General features: G+C 39.1%; 3 protein-coding genes across 6 annotated transcripts; all 3 read left to right on the top strand.

Annotated features, from left to right (window-relative positions):
- Positions 1 to 121: 121 nt before the first annotated feature.
- Positions 122 to 9,667, top strand: LOC111781993 (protein CELLULOSE SYNTHASE INTERACTIVE 1). 2 transcript variants are annotated; one of them, XM_023662749.2, is made up of 8 exons: positions 122 to 313; positions 922 to 1,078; positions 1,591 to 1,664; positions 1,805 to 4,859; positions 5,055 to 7,599; positions 7,866 to 8,320; positions 8,901 to 9,017; positions 9,110 to 9,667. In XM_023662749.2, exons 3-8 carry the CDS (start codon positions 1,600 to 1,602, stop codon positions 9,245 to 9,247), a joined length of 6,375 nt encoding a protein of 2,124 aa, XP_023518517.2. In that variant the 5' UTR covers positions 122 to 313; positions 922 to 1,078; positions 1,591 to 1,599; the 3' UTR covers positions 9,248 to 9,667. The 2 variants fall into 2 exon arrangements, with proteins under 2 accessions (XP_023518517.2, XP_023518514.2); XM_023662746.2 differs by having other exon boundaries at positions 1,802 to 4,859.
- A 1,072-nt stretch (positions 9,668 to 10,739) lies between these two features.
- On the top strand, positions 10,740 to 14,497 carry LOC111781359 (aspartic proteinase-like protein 1). Of its 3 annotated transcripts, none has more exons than XM_023661904.2 (10): positions 10,740 to 11,317; positions 11,602 to 11,740; positions 12,133 to 12,374; positions 12,452 to 12,679; positions 12,769 to 12,907; positions 12,979 to 13,052; positions 13,157 to 13,256; positions 13,685 to 13,758; positions 13,844 to 13,915; positions 14,013 to 14,154. In XM_023661904.2, exons 1-9 carry the CDS (start codon positions 11,016 to 11,018, stop codon positions 13,875 to 13,877), a joined length of 1,332 nt encoding a protein of 443 aa, XP_023517672.2. In that variant the 5' UTR covers positions 10,740 to 11,015; the 3' UTR covers positions 13,878 to 13,915; positions 14,013 to 14,154. The 3 variants fall into 3 exon arrangements, with proteins under 3 accessions (XP_023517672.2, XP_023517669.2, XP_023517671.2); XM_023661901.2 differs by having other exon boundaries at positions 10,756 to 11,317; positions 13,685 to 13,745; positions 14,013 to 14,497; XM_023661903.2 differs by having other exon boundaries at positions 11,152 to 11,317; positions 12,090 to 12,374; positions 13,685 to 13,745; positions 14,013 to 14,497.
- Positions 14,498 to 17,979: 3,482 nt separating this feature from the next.
- On the top strand, positions 17,980 to 18,937 carry LOC111781358 (heavy metal-associated isoprenylated plant protein 23). The gene is made up of 2 exons (XM_023661900.2): positions 17,980 to 18,311; positions 18,418 to 18,937. The coding sequence occupies exons 1-2, from the start codon at positions 18,155 to 18,157 to the stop codon at positions 18,714 to 18,716; spliced, it is 456 nt and encodes a 151-aa protein (XP_023517668.2). The 5' UTR covers positions 17,980 to 18,154; the 3' UTR covers positions 18,717 to 18,937.
- Positions 18,938 to 20,934: the final 1,997 nt, after the last annotated feature.

The following is a 20,934-nucleotide window of genomic DNA, read 5'->3' as shown; positions in this document are numbered from 1 at the left end:
ATAAATACGACGGAGGTGAAGCCGAGTCGAGCCGAGAAGCCGGCGGCTTGGCTTGTCGGTGGTGTATTAGTGAGTATGGTTGTGGAAAAAGCTCGTAATGATTAAGCTTCGTCGCCGTCTCCTTCTTGGTTTCCCATTCCAATCTCTGTATATTCGAAGACGTAATTCTCATACTTCGAGCAAAAAAGAAGAGAGAGAAAGAGAGCAGAAAGAAAAAGATCACAGCCTTCTCTCACTCTCTCTTTATGCTCGCGTCTCTTGTAAGAAACTGGTGAATGTATCAAAGACCTTCTCCGTTCCAGTCTCTTCTCAGGTTCGTCCTTTCTCTCTCATTCTTTATCCGGTAGATGAAATGGATTTGAGCTGGCTGCATTGGCGACGATGTAAATTCAGTGAAATCTCTGTTTCCGATTGGCGGATTTTTCTTCATTAGGCGATTGCTATTGTAATCTGGTAATCTGATTCATGTGTGTTGTGTATTAGATACTGGTTTGACTGAATAGTATATCAGTTGGACTTTTGATTCCTTGTTGCTGGATCTGCTTCGTTTCTATTCGAATTGGTTGGTTGGCGTTTATGTAAATCTATATCCTGTGGGTTTTAGTTGCTTGGATTTGAATTCATTTTCCTCTTTAATTGTTAATGGAATTTGATTTACTGGAGAAAAGCGGAATCGCGTGGCCCGTAGAGTATAGACTCTCTATATATGTCGGGGCGTGGTATGGAAAATAATTGCACATTAATCTTGCGTACCTTTAATTGGTTCAATTAGTCTTGGAACCGCTACTTCAAGCATTGCTGTTTGTCTTCGTTTTGTTATCTACATGTTAGTTGTATGGAAATGATTGGGTGTTATCAAATGTTTGGATTCGACATTGTAATCGTGCTCTCTAATATGGATTTTTCATGATTGTTTTGCAGGAGGCTGTTAATCTTTTAGTCATTTTTTTCATAGATCTGAAGATTTCCGAGATTCTGTTTCATCTTCATTCAATCTTAAAGGGAAGGGAAACTGGCGGCGACACTGACTTGGAGACTAGCTGCCAGCAACGGCAGCAGTCATCCTACTAATGATCTGGTATATTGCGGTCTCCATTTTAAATGTTGTCATGAATCTCTCTTCAAGTCAATTATATAACTCAGTTTTTAACGATAAACTGAAGGTAGATTTGTAAATTAATTTTTTCGATTGTCAATTTTTGCATTGAGAACTTATGAAGAAGGTAATTTCATTGTTTTGAATGTGAGCATGTCTAATACTGCAGCATATTAAGAAATCAGATTCTGAACTCATAATTGCGCCTATTTAGTTATTTGGCTATCTGAGCTTAATAATGTAACTTAGAAATGGCAACGGATGGCCGTACTGCTTTATTGAATTTCAAAGCTAGCCATATCACTGCAGTTTTCTTGGGGATCTCATCTTCAACTTGGTAACAATGGTTTGATATTTACCCCTGTTTACGTATTGGGGGAAATACAATAAGCTGCTGGAGGAAGTTCTATGTTTGCTTATGAGAAGCCTATCATCTCTATTTTGTGGGCCACGTCACGGTATCTAGTAATCATTTCTACGTTCAATTGTTGTAGGAGAAAAATATGAATGGAAAAATTCAAGATTCAGAGCCTCCTACTCCGCATGCTATTATGAAGATGGGCTCCAGGTAAAACTAAAGCTGAATGTTTATTTATTTATTTCTTTAAGTTCATCGTAGGTTTGAAAGATGCATATTCTGGGGACAACTAATATGCATTTATTTATAGGCATCCTTATATGCATTTATTTTGATCATATGTCTAGCAGAGATCGCAATAGCATGGAAGACCCAGATGGGACGCTGGCAAATGTTGCTCAATGCATTGAACAGCTCCGACAGAGTTCCTCCCCTGTGCAGGAGAAAGAATTTTCTTTGAAGCAATTGCTGGAACTTATCGATACACGTGAGAGTGCATTCAGTGCTGTTGGATCTCACTCTCAAGCAGTTCCAGTACTAGTTTCTCTTCTCCGCTCAGGATCCCATGGGGTGAAAATACAAGCTGCTACTGTTTTAGGTTCCTTGTGTAAGGAAAACGAATTAAGGGTAAAAGTTCTGCTTGGAGGATGCATCCCCCCATTGCTTGGTCTCCTCAAATCAAGCTTGTCAGAGAGTCAAGTTGCTGCTGCGAAGACCATTTATGCTGTTTCCCAAGGTGGTGCTAGGGATCATGTTGGATCAAAAATATTTTCTACTGAGGGAGTTGTTCCAGTGCTCTGGGAGCAGCTACGCAATGGGCTGAAATCTGGAAATGTTGTTAGCTTACTGACTGGAGCTTTAAGGAACCTCTCAAGCAGCACTGAGGGATTTTGGTCTGCAACTATTAATGCTGGCGGTGTAGATATACTAGTGAATTTATTGGCAACAGGAGAGCCAGATACTCAAGCAAATGTGTGCTTTCTCCTTGCACGTGTGATGATGGAAGATGCATCTTTTTGTTCCAAGGTTTTGGCTGCAGAGGCTACAAAAAAACTCCTCAAATTAATAGGCCCCGGCAATGAAGCTTCTGTTAGAGCAGAAGCAGCAGGTGCTCTTAAATCTCTTTCTGGTCAATGCAAAGAAGCACGTCGTGAGGTAGCAAGTTCAAATGGCATTCCTGCCTTGATAAATGCAACAATAGCTCCCTCAAAAGAATTCATGCAGGGTGAGTATGCTCAGGCATTGCAGGAGAATGCTATGTGTGCTTTAGCAAACATTTCGGGGGGATTATCTTTTGTCATCTCAAGCCTTGGACAAAGCCTTGAGGCATGCACATCAGCTGCTCAAACTGCTGATACATTAGGGGCTTTAGCATCAGCTCTTATGATATATGATAGCGAAGAAGAATCCACCAGAGCATCAGATCCTATCAATGTTGAACAGACTTTAGTAAAGCAGTTCAAATCTCGTGGATCCTTTCTTGTGCAGGAACGGACCATAGAAGCATTAGCTAGTTTGTACGGGAATGCTATACTTGCAGTCAAACTTGCAAATTTTGATGCAAAACGTTTACTAGTTGGTTTGATCACAATGGCGACCAATGAAGTTCAGGAAGAGCTTGTAAGAGCTCTTCTTACTCTTTGCAAAAATGAAGGTAGTCTATGGCATGCCCTTCAAGGCCGTGAGGGCATTCAGTTGTTGATTTCACTCCTTGGACTCTCATCAGAGCAGCAGCAGGAATGTGCAGTTTCTTTGCTTTGTCTTTTATCCAACGAAAATGATGAGAGCAAATGGGCTATAACTGCTGCTGGTGGTATACCTCCATTAGTTCAAATTCTAGAGACTGGTTCTGCAAAGGCAAAAGAAGATTCTGCAACAATTCTTAGAAATTTATGCAATCACAGCGAAGACATACGTGCATGTGTTGAAAGCGCTGATGCTGTTCCTGCATTGCTGTGGTTGCTCAAGAATGGAAGCTCTAATGGGAAAGAAATTGCAGCTAAGACTTTGAATCATTTGATTCATAAATCTGATACAGCAACTATCAGTCAGCTCACAGCATTATTAACCAGTGATTTACCAGAATCTAAAGTCTATGTTTTGGATGCTCTTAGAAGTATGCTTTCTGTGGTCCCCCTCAATGATATAGTGCGTGAAGGTACTGCTGCAAATGATGCGATTGAGACAATGATTAAAATATTGAGTTCTACTAGAGAAGAGACACAGGCCAAATCTGCATCATCTCTAGCTGGAATTTTTGAGATCCGGAAAGACTTGCGTGAAAGTGGCATTGCTATTAAGACTCTCTCATCAGTCATAAAGCTACTTAAAGTTGAATCTGAAAATATTCTAGTAGAGGCATCCCGTTGTCTTGCTGCAATATTTCTCTCAATCAAGGAGAACAAAGACGTGGCTGCTGCTGCTAGAGATGTTATGTCTCCCTTAGTTGCACTTGCAAACTCTGTTGTTCTGGAAGTTGCAGAACTTTCAACATGCGCTCTGGCAAATCTTCTACTTGATAATGAAGTTTCTGAGAAGGCTGTTACTGAAGAAATTATTTTGCCTGCCACTAGGGTTTTGCGTGAAGGCACAATGTTCGGAAAGACACATGCAGCGGCAGGAATTGCTCGCCTGCTTCGTTGTCGCAGAATTGACCATAGCATCACTGACTGTGTGAATGGTGCAGGAACTGTCCTCGCGTTAGTTTCATTTCTAGGATCTGCAGACACCAGGACTGCTCCCACATCTGAAGCATTAGATGCACTTGCTATTTTATCTAGGTCTGAAGGGGTTAGCGGACATATGAAACCTGCATGGGCAGTTTTAGCTGAATTCCCTCAAGGCATTTCCCCAATTGTTGCATCCATTCCTGATTCAACTCCTACACTACAGGACAAGGCTATTGAGGTATTAGCACGTCTTTGCCGGGATCAACCTGGTGTTATAGGAGAAGAAGTAATCACTGCATCTGGATGCATAGCTTCTGTTTCTAGGAGAGTGATCAATTCCACAAATATAAAGGTCAAGATTGGAGGAACTGCCCTTCTCATATGTGCGGCTAAAGTTAATCACCACAAACTGTTGGAAGATCTTAATGCATCAAATTCATGTAGTCTACTCATTCAATCTCTTGTTGCAATGCTAAGCTCTTCACAGTCCTCTACTTCGGGTAATCAGAGTGATACTGATATGGAATTTATTAGCATATATAGACTTTCCAGAGAAAATACTGATGGTTCAGAATCCAATAAACCTACTGCTGTTATTTATGGTGTGAACCTGGCAATATGGCTACTCTGTCTTCTTGCCTGTCACGACGAAAGAAGTAAGACTGTGATCATGGAGGCTGGAGTAGTTGAAGTTCTCACAGATGGAATATCGAATTATTATTCACAGTATGCTCAGGTGATTAACTTCTTACATCTTTCATTGCTGCTTCTAAATGGTGTTCAAAACTTGTGGTGGTTTTAGATATTTCTGAAGTTGATAACGCCCATACTTTTTCCATGATTCATTGTTCTTTGTTTGGTAGTTTACTCATTTTGGATTCTCATTCATATTTAATGTTACTGTTCTTTTGCTTATTGAATTTTCACACAGATTGACTTTAAAGAGGACAGCAGCATATGGATATCTTCTCTACTGCTTGCAATTCTGTTTCAAGACAGGGATATAATACGAGCACATGCAACCATGAAATCTATACCAGTGATTGCAAATTTACTGAAATCCGAGGAGTCAGCAAATAGATATTTTGCAGCCCAGGCCATAGCTAGTCTAGTTTGTAATGGTAGCAGGGGTACCCTGCTGTCGGTTGCAAACTCTGGTGCAGCAGGGGGATTAATATCCTTACTTGGCTGTGCAGATGCTGATATTTATGATCTTCTTCAATTGTCAGAGGAATTCATGCTGGTTCGTTATCCCGAGCAAGTTGCTCTAGAGAGGTTGTTTAGGGTAGATGACATAAGGACTGGTGCTACTTCTCGGAAGGCAATTCCAGCTCTTGTTGATTTGCTCAAACCAATTCCAGATCGTCCAGGAGCACCTTTTCTAGCCCTTGGGATTTTGACCCAGCTTTCAAAAGACTGCTCGTCAAATAAGATTGTAATGGTAGAATCAGGGGCTTTGGAAGCATTGACCAAATATCTTTCACTTGGACCACAAGATGCAACCGAGGAAGCTGCTACTGATTTGTTAGGAATTCTATTCAGCAGTTCTGAGATTCGGAGGCATGAATCTGCATTTGGTGCTGTCAGTCAGCTTGTAGCTGTTCTACGTTTAGGTGGAAGGGGTGCGAGGTATAGTGCTGCTAAAGCATTGGAGAGCCTCTTTTCTGCTGATCATATTAGGAACGCTGAAACTTCCAGACAAGCTGTGCAGCCCTTAGTTGAGATTCTCAGTACTGGCATGGAGAGGGAGCAACATGCTGCCATTGCTGCCTTAGTCCGTTTATTAAGTGAAAACCCTTCAAGGGCCCTTGCAGTTGCAGATGTTGAAATGAATGCAGTTGATGTCCTTTGCAGGATTCTTTCATCAAATTGTACAACGGACTTGAAGGGAGATGCTGCTGAGTTGTGCTGTGTACTATTTGGAAATACAAGAATCAGATCTACGATGGCTGCAGCAAGATGTGTTGAGCCTTTGGTTTCACTTCTTGTGACCGAGTTTAGTCCTGCTCAGCTATCAGTTGTCCGTGCGTTGGACAAACTTGTTGATGATGAACAACTAGCAGAACTAGTTGCTGCACATGGAGCTGTTATTCCTCTTGTAGGGCTCCTCTATGGTAGAAATTACATGCTTCACGAAGCAGTGTCGAGAGCACTTGTGAAGTTAGGTAAAGATAGACCTGCTTGTAAAATGGAAATGGTAAAAGCTGGAGTAATTGAAAGCATTTTAGATATCCTCCTTGAAGCGCCTGATTTTCTTTGTTCAGCCTTTGCCGAATTGCTTCGTATACTGACTAATAATGCAAGCATTGCCAAAGGACCATCTGCTGCAAAAGTGGTTGAACCCCTTTTCCTATTGCTGACAAGACCAGAATTTGGACCTGATGGACAGCATAGTGCACTGCAGGTTCTTGTTAATATCTTAGAGCATCCTCAATGTCGTGCTGACTATACATTGACCTCTCACCAAGCTATTGAACCCCTTATTCCTTTACTTGATTCCCCAGCTCCAGCTGTGCAACAATTGGCAGCTGAGCTCCTATCGCATTTACTTGTGGAAGAACATCTGCAGAAGGATTCAGTTACACAGCAAGTAATTGGTCCTTTAATACGAGAACTTGGTTCTGGTATACAAATATTGCAGCAGAGAGCTGTCAAGGCTCTTGTCGGTATTGCACTAACGTGGCCAAATGAAATAGCAAAAGAAGGTGGTGTCAGTGAGTTGTCCAAAGTCATTTTGCAAGCTGATCCTTCACTTCCTCATTCATTGTGGGAATCTGCTGCCACTGTTTTAGCCAGTATTCTACAGTTCAGTTCCGAATTTTATCTGGAAGTCCCAGTTGCTGTGTTGGTCAGGTTGCTTCGTTCTGGATCAGAAAGCACGGTGGTTGGTGCACTGAATGCTTTACTTGTGCTAGATAGTGATGATGCAACTAGTGCAGAAGCAATGGCAGAAAGTGGTGCAATTGAGGCACTGTTGGAACTTCTGAGAAGCCATCAATGCGAGGAAACTGCAGCTAGACTACTGGAAGTACTGCTTAATAATGTGAAGATCAGAGAAACCAAGGTTACTAAATCTGCAATTGTACCATTATCCCAGTATCTCTTGGATCCTCAAACTCAAGCTCAACAACCAAGGTTGCTGGCAACTTTGGCACTTGGTGATTTGTTCCAGAATGAAGGTCTTGCTAGAAGTGCGGATGCTGTTTCAGCTTGCCGTGCTTTGGTCAATGTACTAGAAGATCAACCAACAGAAGAAATGAAAGTGGTAGCAATATGTGCCCTGCAAAATCTTGTTATGTGCAGTCGATCAAACAAAAGAGCAGTTGCAGAGGCTGGTGGTGTTCAGGTGGTATTAGACCTAATTGGGTCCAGTGATCTAGAAACATCTGTTCAGGCCGCAATGTTTGTTAAACTCCTTTTCTCAAATCATACCATCCAGGAATACGCCTCCAGTGAGACAGTTAGGGCTATCACTGGTAATTTCCCTCAACCCCCTCACATGCACTTACATACATACATATTGACATTGATAGAGTTGGCTTTGTTTTGTTATATCAACTCCTCATGTCTACTACATGGTTGAATTGTTGTATTCCCCTTTTTATGTTCCCAGATTGCGTTCTATAATTAATCAACAGCTTTCTGAACAATTTTTTCGCCTTCATAGAATTGCTTTCTTGACTTAGATGCTTTGCCTGCCTCGGAGAAGATATAGTGTCATTAACAAAATTTGGTCTTGCAGCTGCTATTGAAAAGGACTTGTGGGCCACTGGAACTGTGAATGAGGAGTACCTGAAGGCCCTAAATTCTCTTTTTAGCAACTTCCCACGACTGAGAGCTACTGAGCCTGCTACACTAAGCATTCCTCATCTAGTAACATCCTTAAAGACTGGTACTGAGGCAACTCAAGAAGCTGCATTAGACTCCCTATTTCTTTTGAGACAAGCCTGGTCAGCCTGTCCAGCTGAAGTTTCAAGAGCTCAGTCTGTTGCTGCTGCAGATGCCATCCCTTTGCTTCAGTATTTAATTCAGTCAGGCCCTCCTCGTTTCCAGGAGAAGGCTGAGTTTTTGTTACAGTGTTTGCCGGGAACATTATTAGTTATAATCAAACGTGGCAACAATATGAAGCAGTCAGTAGGAAACCCCAGCTTATTTTGCAAACTCACCCTTGGCAATACTTCACCCAGGCAAACGAAGGTAATGTTCTCCATCCCTGTATATTTTGCATTCCTAGTTTTTGCACTTTTCTAATAAAAATATTGCTGACAAACTAAATATTTATATTGCTAATGATAGTTGCGATACTCAACTAATTACTGGAAACTATATTCTGTCGACATGCTCGAATAATGTGGTTTCGTTCTCTTTTTGCATTTACGGTTTCATCCCACATTTATCATCATACCATCGTGTCTAACCATATATGAATACTTTTTTTGTACATTTCACAGAGGAAATTCCACAATGTCTCACTTCTAAAACTGCGAGTAGAATGGTTTCAAGGGAATATTTGTAGTGCTTATAAGAATGTATCTTAAAACTTGTCACTGCAATTCAGGGACAACGCAGTTTCTACATTCTTAACTTACAGATTTAGGGAAAAAGCCTTCCACACTATCTTAGTGTCAAAATATAGAGGATGCTACATTATAATCGTGGTGTCATCCCCTAATTTTATTCTATTATAACCAATATTGTCATCTCTTCTCTCTCTTGCATCATTTTCTCATTTTGTCTCATATTGCTAAACTGTAACCTCCCTTTGAAACTTGATCAGGTTGTATCAACTGGTCCTAATCCAGAGTGGGATGAGAGTTTTGCTTGGTCCTTTGAGAGTCCACCAAAAGGCCAAAAGCTTCATATTTCTTGCAAGAACAAGAGCAAAATGGGGAAGGTAAATCTCTTCAATCCTTCTTCTTCTCTTTTCTTTTCTTTTCTTTTCATATGAAAGTTTCTACAACTAGTTTTCTCTGTGTAATAAAACAGAGTTCTTTTGGAAAAGTAACAATTCAAATCGACAAAGTTGTAATGTTGGGAGCGGTTGCCGGCGAGTACACACTGTTGCCTGAAAGTAAAAGTGGTGCTCGAAATCTGGAAATAGAATTTCAGTGGTCTAACAAGTAAGCAACCATTGCTCATGTAGGAGACCAGCCCTTCCCTTCCCTTCCCTTCCGGAATGATTTTTTCAATTTATTTTCAATTTATTTTCAATTTTGGGTATTTATCATGATAGTGTATATAGTATAGTATACTCTCCATGTTTTTCTTTTAGTTTATATAAATAGCAATTTGTCAAAAGAAATCTCTCTGGAAATTTCCTTTCACTAGTTTTCTGGGATGAAAAGATTTGCTCTTCAAGTGCTTGTCAATTTTTGAGGAAAAGTAATGTATGATTTAATTATGTAACCTTTTAGTGTGTGAAAATTCAGTGTATGGATACATAGGACCTCTAATAAACGTGTTCTGAACATTATTCTTTTGAATTATAGGAATCCTCATTCCTCACTTCGAAACAATAATGCTTTTTCGATGTGATTTGTGTTACTATTTAGAGCATATGTTTAAAAATTGAATCGCTCCTTTATTGATATGATGAATTAAGTACAGAATCTGTCGTTTATATTTTGAAGTCAAGTGCTGCAGCTGAATGACAATGAGTGCGTTCCAGTTGTACTGTTTAGAGGATATGTTTGAAATATGAATTTGTAATTCAAAGAATTTATTATTTCAATTCACATGGTGCGACCGATAAGCTCATCTCTTGGACCTATTGAGGATTATTGGCAATGAGTCCCATATTAGTTAATTTAATAGAAGATCGTGGATTTATAAGTAATGAATATTACCTTCATTGAGATGAAGTCTATTGGAGAACTCCAAAGCAAAGTCCACCACCTTGGATAAGTTCATCAAAAGTTCTTTCATATTGTATTTTATTATTTAATATTTTTTCGTTGAAATTGGATATAGAATAATTAATTGTTTTTTTTATATTGCTCATAAATTACATTTAATGAGTGATTTTAGCTTTCTTTAATTAATGATTCTAAATTTCATTTTTGATTTTGATTTTGATTTACTATATATATAAATTTGTTGTTGTTTAGTCATTTTTAAAATCTGAATATTCAGATCATGATATATACCAAAATTAATGTGTAATCAGAACATATATATTGTTATATATTGTTGTTCATTCTATCACAGTCTTCTTGTCCAATTGAGATATCTAAAATATTAACATCATAAAGTTTTCTCGATCCATATCTTATTTCTAAAGATAAATATATATTAATTCATACTCCCAAGTAATTTATTTAGTTTGAAAAGAACAAATATCCGAAAGTAAAGTAGCAGTGTGCATTTAATTTAATATATATATATATATATATATATATATATATATATATATATATATATATATATATATGTATATACGTAAAAAGAAAAATTTTAAGAATAAAAAATAATAAAAGAGCAAAAAGAAATGTGTCCAACGGCGCAAAAGAAAACGACAACCTTTCTTACGGGCGCGCACACAGGGAAAAGGAATTAGTACAAAACACGCGCCTTTTCGCGCGTGAATACACCCACGCTCCGTCATCCTCGTCGCCATCCTTTTTCTTTCCCCCTCTTCTATTTATCTCAGTCTCTCTGTCTGCTTCTTCTTTACACTTCACAACTCTTCTTCTTCCTAACTTCCGGCTGAACTCGTCGGTTTCTGTGATCTCTCCTCCATAATTTCGGCGGTCTGTAAACTCGAAAGCTTTCTGTTTCTGTTTCTCATTTTGGTCCCGGGCGGAAATTGAGGGTCTGAATTGTTGGCAGTTTCTTCTGAAGCTCCAGATCTCGACTTCGAGCTGCTTCGTTCGTCCTTTGAGGATTGGTTGCAATGTCGCTTCGGAATCTGGTTTTGGTCCTGCTGATGATGATTTCCGCTCACCAGGCTATGTCGATTGCGTTTACATCGAGAATACTTCACCGGTTCTCTGAGGAGATGAAGGCGCTTAGGGTTTCAAGGAGTACGAATACGAGTGTACGAGTCTCGTGGCCTGAGAAAGGGAGCATGGAGTATTATCAGGAGCTTGTGAGCGGTGACTTCCAGAGGCAGAAGATGAAGCTTGGCTCTCGGTTTCAGTTGCTTTTCCCGTCTGAAGGCAGCAAAACCATTGCACTGGGGAATGACTTTGGCTGGTCACCACTAATCTACCTTCTCCTTTTTTCTTTTTTGCCTACCCTGTTCTTGCAATACTTTGTTCTTCTGTTTTGAATATCCTTTTCTGTCTGTTTTTCCTCTTACACCATGATTTATCTGCAAACCTTTTTCCTTTGAGTAATCCCCATCCCCCCCTTAAAATAAAATAAGAAATCCCCACCTCACTAATAGCCTTTTGCATAGTCGCACCTTTATCTGAAAATTTTGTCTTGTGGTATGATTTATGCACCTGATGAATCAATTTGTTATTTACCTCTTTTAGGTTGCATTACGCCTGGATCGACATCGGGACGCCAAGTGTTTCATTTCTGGTTGCATTGGATGCCGGGAGTGATCTGCTTTGGGTTCCTTGTGATTGCATACAATGTGCTCCTTTGTCTGCAAGTTACTATGGCAGTCTGGTAGGCCTGCTTTTCGGAATCTGTTCTTTCTACATAGGCATTAATTACTTCTAATCCACGACCTATGCTTTATCGCCAAGCATATTGCCTTTTCGTTTCCGTTAGAGAGAAGGTCATGCATGCCAAATTGTGTTCTGGAATTCAAAAATTTGTCGTGCTTTTTTGTCAAAAGAAGGCATGGTCGGTTCCAACGGGGAAAAAAAATCCTCAAGAGGAGATGGGTATGGAAGACTACGTATTCGGCACCTAAAGAGGCTAACTCATTGTTAGCGTAAATGTGTTAGCGGATTGTGAAGTCTTTTTAATAAGACAGCAAGTTTAGCACTTATTTCCGATGATTGATTGGCAGGTGCTCCTGCTCCTCCCTCATGTTTGGAGCATTTATAATGCAGGATAAAGATCTCAATGAATACCGCCCATCCAGTTCAAGCACGAGCAAGCATATATCTTGCAGCCATAATTTGTGCGAGTCAGGCCAAAGCTGCCAAAGTCCGAAGCAGTCATGTCCTTATGTTATTGACTACTTAACTGAAAATACTTCAAGTTCTGGATTACTGATTCAGGATGTATTGCATCTTTCATCCGGTTGTGAGAATTCATCTAATTGTACGATTCAGGCTCCGGTCGTTTTAGGGTATGGCCCATTAATCATATATTTGTAGTTCTAATTGTTTGCTATATTTATATTGCCCTTCTTGCTCTCTAATACAGATGTGGTATGAAACAAAGTGGCGGTTATCTAAGTGGAGTGGCTCCAGATGGTCTTTTTGGATTGGGGCTTGGAGAAATTTCTGTTCTTAGTTCCCTTGCTAAAGAAGGATTAGTACAGAACTCTTTCTCACTGTGTTTTAATGAGGATGGATCTGGCAGAATCTTTTTTGGGGACGAGGGACCAGCTAGTCAACAAATGACTTCATTTGTGTTGTTAGACGGGAAATAGTAATTACCATACTCAATTATTTTCATGTTTATGATCATGGTTTGCTATATTTGTTGGCTGAAGTCTTTTTCGTACCCGAACCCCTCAGTGAAGCCTATATCGTCGGAGTGGAAGCATGTTGTATCGGGAATTCGTGTCTCAAGCAGACAAGTTTTAAAGCATTAATTGATAGTGGAACCTCGTTTACGTATCTCCCTGAGGAAGTATATGAAAATGTTGTGATGGAGGTATGTTCTTTCTGGAGATGAGCCTTGTATTTATAGTTCGTTTGTCCTTTAACCATTTCTCCTTTTGACAGTTCGATAAAAGGTTAAACACTACAAGCACCGTCACCTTCAAAGGTTATCCTTGGAAGTATTGCTATAAGATCAGGTGACATCAATGAGATGGAAAACCTTTAAAACCCTTTTCCCCTTGTATCTCCCTACTTTGTGCATGTGTAATGTTAATATTATAGTTTTTCTTTTTTCCAACAGTGCAGATGCAATGCCAAAGGTTCCGTCTGTGACGTTGTTGTTCCCACTAAACAATAGCTTTGTAGTTCATGATCCTGTTTTTCCTATCTATGGCGATCAGGTAGACGAAGTTTACTTCTAAGATTTGTTGTTCCCAATAAAGGTTCTGACTTGTTTGAATTATCATAATTAGCCATTAGTTGAATAGATTCCACTAGCATTAAAGTATCCTTAAACGTCAAATTTTGAATCATAGTAGTTAAGTTGATGTCTTCTTGATATCCAAGAAAAAAGAGCCCCCAAGGAAATGAAGAATAAGAACAACTAAAACAATATAAGAAGAAAGGAATGTGTTTGAACCGTCAAGATAATGTGTTCCTTCTTCGTTGATACAGATTACCTGTTACTTTCTAGTTCTAACTGTCAAGTAAATCACATGTTATGCATCGCTTATGTTTCTATTTTTGAAATTTCATTATTGCACGAGTCAAGTAAGTAGAACAAGGAAATAGTACCTGTTGTGATACTAAAATATTACTATGGATACAGGGGTTAGCTGGATTTTGTTTTGCTATACTACCTACTGATGGAGATATCGGGATACTGGGACGTAAGCTCACAATGTCTGCTTATAATTTGTGCTATATGCGTAGTAAGTTGTATACCGTCTAATGGAAGTGCTAATCTTGAAAACCCCGTCTGGTGCAGAAAATTACATGACTGGATACAGGATGGTATTTGATAGGGAAAACCTTAAGTTGAGTTGGTCACGTGCAAACTGTAAGATTTCTGGCTCCTAGTACTTAAAGTTGAATTGGTCTCTTGGAGATGAGTCTTCTTTGGGTTTACCACTATCACTCTCCCCCTTTTATCACAGGTCAAGATCTCAGTAACGAAAAGAAAATGCCCCTTGCTCCTTCAAAAGAAACGCCGCCAAACCCATTACCAGCCAACGAACAGCAGAGTGTTTCAGGGGGGCATGCGGTGGCTCCTGCCGTAGCTGGAAGGGCTCCTTCTAAACCATCAGCTGCCACCCCTTGCTTCATCCCATCCTGCTTTTATACGGTCAGATTGCTGCACCTGCTTCTTCTGGTACTCTACCTTGTTTCTACTTGCGTGTGATATAGATTCTGAGCGTGTCTAAGTTTTACATGTAAATGAAGGTCGTCCCATTATAGCTTCCCCCCGGCAAGGACATGTAAATCTTCTGTGTCCTTGCAAGTTGCATCAATGGCATTTTTCTTCTTTTTTTGGTATTTTTTGGGCACTATATAGGCCATTCAGTGGGGGACTGAACCTATACATTCTTCTATCTATATGTTTTTCTTTTCTAATATATATTACCGTAGTTGTACTGCTTAAGTTGACCTTTTATTATTTGTTTATGCAATTTAAAAATTGCTAGTCATGACATGAGATTCTCTAGATCAAATCTCATAATCTTGAGTTTTCTCATCAGAGAATGTTCTTGTGCAATACTAAACAATATTCTCAATGATTGTCTACGTAATTTAGGGCCAAGCATATTATTTTTACTTTCATGTCCTTATAGCCTATTTGGTTGGGATACCTTAATCTTTCAGCTCAGCCTGTCAAACACAATCTTCTCCGAACTTAATATAGTTCTCTAGTATCTTATCCTGATTGAAGGATTGAGGTCTTCTACAACCCCACCTCCACCTCATTTTTTGAACTAACAAAACCACTATACGACATCGACGAACAACTATTCTGTCGGTGTCGGTTAGTATAATGTGTGGTATATGTCCAAAACTTTAAAGGGGGGACTGCTATAATGTAGCAGCAAAGTTGGATAAAGTTGTACATTTGAAGTGGGTGAAAAGAATAAAAGAGATGAAAAATGGGAATGAAGGGTTAAATGTAAGGCAATAATTGTGTATTGGAGAGGTGGTAGTGAAGGGAGAGTTGGGTTTTCCATTTGGAAAAGTTGTTCCATTGAAAAGAATAAATCAGAAAGAAAGTGGCCTTTGAGCAACCAAACCAAACCAAACCCCTCAAAATAAAAGTACAACACGACAGATTGTGTGTGAACCCACCTTTTTCTTCCTTCTTTCTATTTCTCTGGTTAATTTATGCATTAAATTGGAACCATTTATTTGAATTTATTGAAGCTTTTTAGTCCCAATGGATTGATTGCATGAAATAATATTCTTATCTTCACATTGAAGGTCCCACTCTTTATAGGGATGGCAGAGTTTCTTTTTTCTTTGCAAGGCCTTGTCCTGTCCCATTTGATGTCCTACTTTTTGGAGGAACTATTACTCTAAATTAATCGCATTAAATTATTTCATTCCAATCTCCTTTTGGTTTTTCTGTGTACCTAAATTTGATCCAGTTTGTGAAATTAATATGAACTTTTAGAAAGGAATAAATTAGTTCAGTTCTATTGCTTTCCTTTAAGGAAGAATAAGGTGTTTGCACTCTTGTACAGTACTTGAGGGTTTCCTTTCCCTTCTTCTGAATTGGCTTAGAAAAAGGTTGAACTAAGTATCTCTTGGGCTTCGGGCCATAAGAATACGAGGTGCATGCCTAAATGTGCGTGACATACACATCAACTCGACTTAACTTGACTCAACTCCGGGTGAGCTTTTGCGCCTTTTGGCCCAATCTAATATGTATAATCTTAGTTTATCTCTCAGTAGTCACGCATAATCTCAGTTTGCCTCTTTGATTCTACATGAAGCTAAGTCAATACATATGATGTTTGATTCTATTGTCCAAACTTACCTAACATTATACTTTCAAATTAAATGTTATATATTTATTGATTTTGAGCAATTTCTATTTTTTTTCAAGCGAGCCCGAATTATTCATTAGTTTAGTCATAATAACTAAAAGAGTCGCGTATGAGTATAAAGATTATTAGTTTGATCGAGTGACTTTATTAAATTTGTTGTTTTTGGAGAAGAATGTGTGTAACGACCCAATCCACCCCCTTTGGGGTCCAGCGTCCTTACTGGCACACCGCCTCGTGTCTACCCCCCTTCGGGGAACAGCGAGAAGGCCGGCACATCGTCCGGTGACTGGCTCTGATACCATTTGTAACGACCCAGATCCACCGCTAGCAGATATTGTCCTCTTTGGGCTTTCCCTTTCGGGCTTCCCTTCAAGGCTTTAAAACGTGTCTGCTAGGGGAAGGTTTCCACACCCTTTAAAGGGGGATTTGTTCTCCTCCCCAACCAATGTGGGACATCACATTGTGAAGGCAAAATAGAAAGTGGAAATTAGGAAACCCATTTACTTTGTTGTACTAATACAAAAATAATTAGCTTTTTAATCATTTTACATAAACGCCAAACCACCCCTCATCCATTGCCTTTTATTATCAAGTTATTTTGATGAATAATTATTTTAGTCATTTCAATTTTCAAAATATCTTAATATCTTTTTAAAAAAATATATCATATTAGTCTTTCCTATGATTTTTTTTTTATTTTTTAAAATTATAAATTTAGTTATTAAACTCTATGATCAATATTTAATTGGTCAAATTATTTTTTAAATTATTTGAAATATTAGGTAATTAATTTAATTTTTCTCCCTAAATTAGAGAAGTGGAGAGATGGTCATGCACATGATGAAGGAAGGAGGGCGGCCACTTTCCCTCGGGTCCTCTCCAGCTGAACACAACAATCTTAATAATAATAATAATAAATAATAATAATAATAATAATATAATTTTATATATCTTTTGTTTGAAATTGTGTTGTGTTGCTCAGAAAACGACATGACGACTACTTTTTCTTAAACGAAGGTTTGTCTGTGGTTACTTGTTATTTAAGCCATCCAACTCCATTTCACATCAAATTAATTTGTTTTTTTTTTTCATTAAATTATTAATTGATTTAATCACTAATTTTATGGCTCCATCACCTACCTCGAAGATATTAATTCGAAGATATTAATTGATTTAGTGTATGAATATTTATATGATCCAAAAAACTTACCAATTCAGACTACTCGAAGATATTAATTGATTTAGTGTATGAATATTTATATGATCCAAAAAACTTACTAATTCAGACTACTCAATCTACATCATAAAAATTGAGCTGGCTTCGAATTTTTTCGATTTGGGTTGCGTAAAATTTTTGAAAAATTGAAAATTTAGATCAGTTCATGGGTTGATTTTTTTTTCGAGTAGATCCTACCAACCTGAAAATAGGGTTACAATCCCACTCAACCCTACCAAATTTTTAAGATTACGAAGATTAATAATATTTGACATTAATAACAGGGTAGATAAATAAGATTTATTAAATAAATAAAAAATAACTCAACAACCCAATTCAAGTTTAGTTGAGGTGTGAACTCTATTAGGGTTGCTCGACCACCAACCAACCAACTTAAAATTTTGGATTGTTCTAAAATATTTCTTACTCATATATACTCCTAATTCAAATTCCTTCTCTGGCAAACATTTATATTGTTGGATTTTAAACATTGTTGAAGGAGAAATGACCACATAATCCATCATTGACAGCTCAAAGAGTTTCTACTTAAAAAAAGGGCAATCATCTTCCTAAGGATGGAGCCAAAAGTGCCTCTTCATCGAGAAAAATGTATAAAAATCTTCATCATCTTAAAAATGTTTCCTTTTTCAACGTCCAAAGCAACAAAAACCAAGCTTCCTAAGCCAAATTATTTTTGGTGACTGGGGGGCCACAACTACAGCACAACCCCTTTTCCTCTGTTTTCAATCTCACACAAACGCCTATATAATAAGCAACCCCTGTTTCATGAAACCATCTCAAAACCAGAGCAAGAAACACACAAAACAGCCTTTCAAAATGCTCTTTACTTTGTTTGTTTGAAGGGAAGCTAATAAGATCCATCATTTCCACCCAAACTTACCTTCCCATTTTCTCTACATCTCAATTCTCAACTTTCAGATCATTTTTCACTTCCCCCCTGTCCAAACATTGAAAGTTTCTCTGGGTTTTCCTCCTGTGAGCTTCTGTAACTTTCAGTTTTCAACTTCATCCATTAAAGCGTGAAATGGGTGTTGGTGGGACTCTTGAGTACTTATCAGATTTGGTGGGAAGTAGCCATAAGCACAAGAAAAAGAAACAGCTTCAAACTGTGGAGCTGAAGGTAAGAATGGACTGTGATGGCTGTGAGCTCAAGGTCAAGAATGCCCTCTCTTCACTCAGTGGTATTTCTCAAGAAATTCCCTTTTTTATCCCACTTCTATTGTTTTCTCTTTGTAAACTTGTCCATTTCAAGAGAGATTACTAACAATAAATGTGGCGTGTTTGAAGGGGTGAAATCTGTGGAGATAAACAGAAAGCAGCAGAAGGTGACAGTTACAGGGTATGTTGAAGCAAGCAAGGTGCTTAAGAAGGCTAAGTCCACAGGGAAGAAGGCAGAGATATGGCCGTATGTTCCCTACAGTTTAGTGGCGCAGCCTTACATTGCGCAGGCTTATGACAAGAAGGCACCACCAGGCTACGTTAGAAATGTGAAGCAGACTGCCATTACTGCTTCTGTTACCAAATATGAGGACCCTTACATGAACATGTTCAGCGATGACAACCCAAATGCCTGCTCTATCATGTAATTCTAGTACAAGAAGTTCGTGTTTTGTATCACTCTCTGTCTTTCTTCAGCTTATTTTTTGTCATCAGCTCAATAATTTGTAGTGGAATCCTTTTATGAAGAGAAAGGGTCAACTTGGGATGACTGATTAGAACATTTGGGGTTGTTAGTTGTTAGTAGTGATGTAAGAGATTACTTTATATCTGTTGGTTTGAAGGATGCATGATGTGGTAATTTCTTGTTTGTGAGATGACTTTGGTTTTCTCCACAGCTTTCTTTCACCTAAAAAAGGATTCCAACCTGTTTATTAACTGTTTAGAAGACTGAAAATGTAGGATCCTACCTCGGTTGGAGAGGAGAACGAAGCATTCCTTATATGGGTGTGAAAACCTCTCCCTAGCATACACGTTTTAAAATCGTGAGACTGGCGATGATAGTAACAGGCCAAAGCAGATAATTTCTACTAGTGATGGGTTTGGGCTGTTACAAATGGTATCAAAGCTAGACACTGGGCGGTGTGCCAGCGGGGACATTGGGTCCTCAAGGGGGGTGGATTGTGAGATCCCATGTCGGTTGGAAATGGGAATGAAGCATTCCTTATAAGGGTGTGGAAACATCTCCCTAACAGACGCGTTTTAAAATCATGAGGCTAATGGCGATACATAACAGGCCAAAACAGACAATATCTACTAGCGGTGGGTTTGGACTATTACAAATGGTATTAGAGCCAGACACTGGGCAGTGTGGCAGCAGGGACGCTGGATCCTCAAGGGGTGAATTGTGAGATCTCACCTCGGTTGGAGAGTGGAACGAAACATTTCTTATAAGGGTGTGGAAACCTCTCCCTAGCAGACGCATTTTAAACCGTGAGAATGACGGTGATACGTAACGGATCAAAATGGATAATATCTACAAGCGGAGTTTGGGCTTTTACAGGAAACCATTGAGTTATTGAACTGCGAAGAAGAAGAAAGCCTATGTATTTGCATCTACTTTCGGTTTGGAAAAGAAGCCTAAAAATTTTGAACACAGAATTTGATCCCAGAAAAAGAGTAAAAGGGTAAGTGCAGAGAACAAAATGATCAAATGAAGCCTGCCTTTCCCTTCTCTCTCTTCACCAACGTGAGGAAGGAATCCTTGCTTCCTTTGCTTTTGGCTTTAGGAACCTTTTTTTTCCCGTTAACCTTTTTCTCGGATCCAAAGGTAGTATAAAGAGATATAGCAGAGAGAGAAAACAAGGGTGATTTGGTGTACTAATTTTGTGTTCATTGACAATTCAATCATATTTAAAAGGGAATATGTTCAAACAAAATGTGCTTGTTAGATTCCATCTGAATAAGTTAATGACAGGAAACCACTCAGAAACGAGACATGCTTTTACATAGTATAATAGTATCCAGGCATGGAAATATAGTCATTAGCTTTTATAAGAACACCAAATACATGTTTTGTTCAATCCTGTTTGAGAATGAACAATTTCAACCATGCCTGGCTCAGTTTTTCAGCTAAAAGGGACTGTCATTCCTCCTGATGGGTATTGGAGAAAACCAAGCTTTCTGCCTTAAGATTGAGCTTGGATTCCACATCCTTAGAAAACCCAAAAAGAAGTACACTTAATTTGTGTAACGGCCCAAGCCCATCGCTAGCAGATATTGTCCTCTTTAGTTTTTCCCTTTCGGACTTTCCCTCAAGGTTTTTAAAACGCTAGGGAGAGGTTTCCACATCCTTATAAAGGGTGTTTCGTTCTCTTCCCCAACCGATGTGGGATCTCACAATCCACCACCCTTCGCGTCCAGCATCCTCGCTGGCACTCGTTCCTTTCTCCAATCAATGTGGGACCCCACCAAATCCACCCCCCTTTGGGGCCCAGCGTCCCTACTGGCATACCACCTCGTGTCTACTCCCCCCCCTTCGGGAAACAGCCTCCTCACTGGCACATCGCCCGGTGTCTGGCTCTGATACCATTTGTAACGGTCCAGGCCCACCGCTAGCATATATTGTCCTCTTTGGGCTTTCCCTCAAGGTTTTTAAAAAGCGTTGGCTAGGGACAGGTTTCCACACCCTTATAAAGGGTGTTTCATTCTCCTCCTCCCAACCAATGTGGGATCTCACAATTTGCCTGTTGTTTAGCTTCAACTTAAGTGCAAGCTAACTGAGGGGGAAAAAGCACATGAATATAGGATGAAGCAAGTATGGTAACGTCCTATCTGAGATGCATTGTGAGATCTCACATTGGTTGG

This window comes from Cucurbita pepo, chromosome 19 (genome assembly GCF_057944985.1).
Source record: "Cucurbita pepo subsp. pepo isolate OVF chromosome 19, ASM5794498v1, whole genome shotgun sequence".
NCBI lineage: Eukaryota > Viridiplantae > Streptophyta > Magnoliopsida > Cucurbitales > Cucurbitaceae > Cucurbita > Cucurbita pepo.
This window is presented reverse-complemented; position numbering and strand designations above follow the sequence as displayed.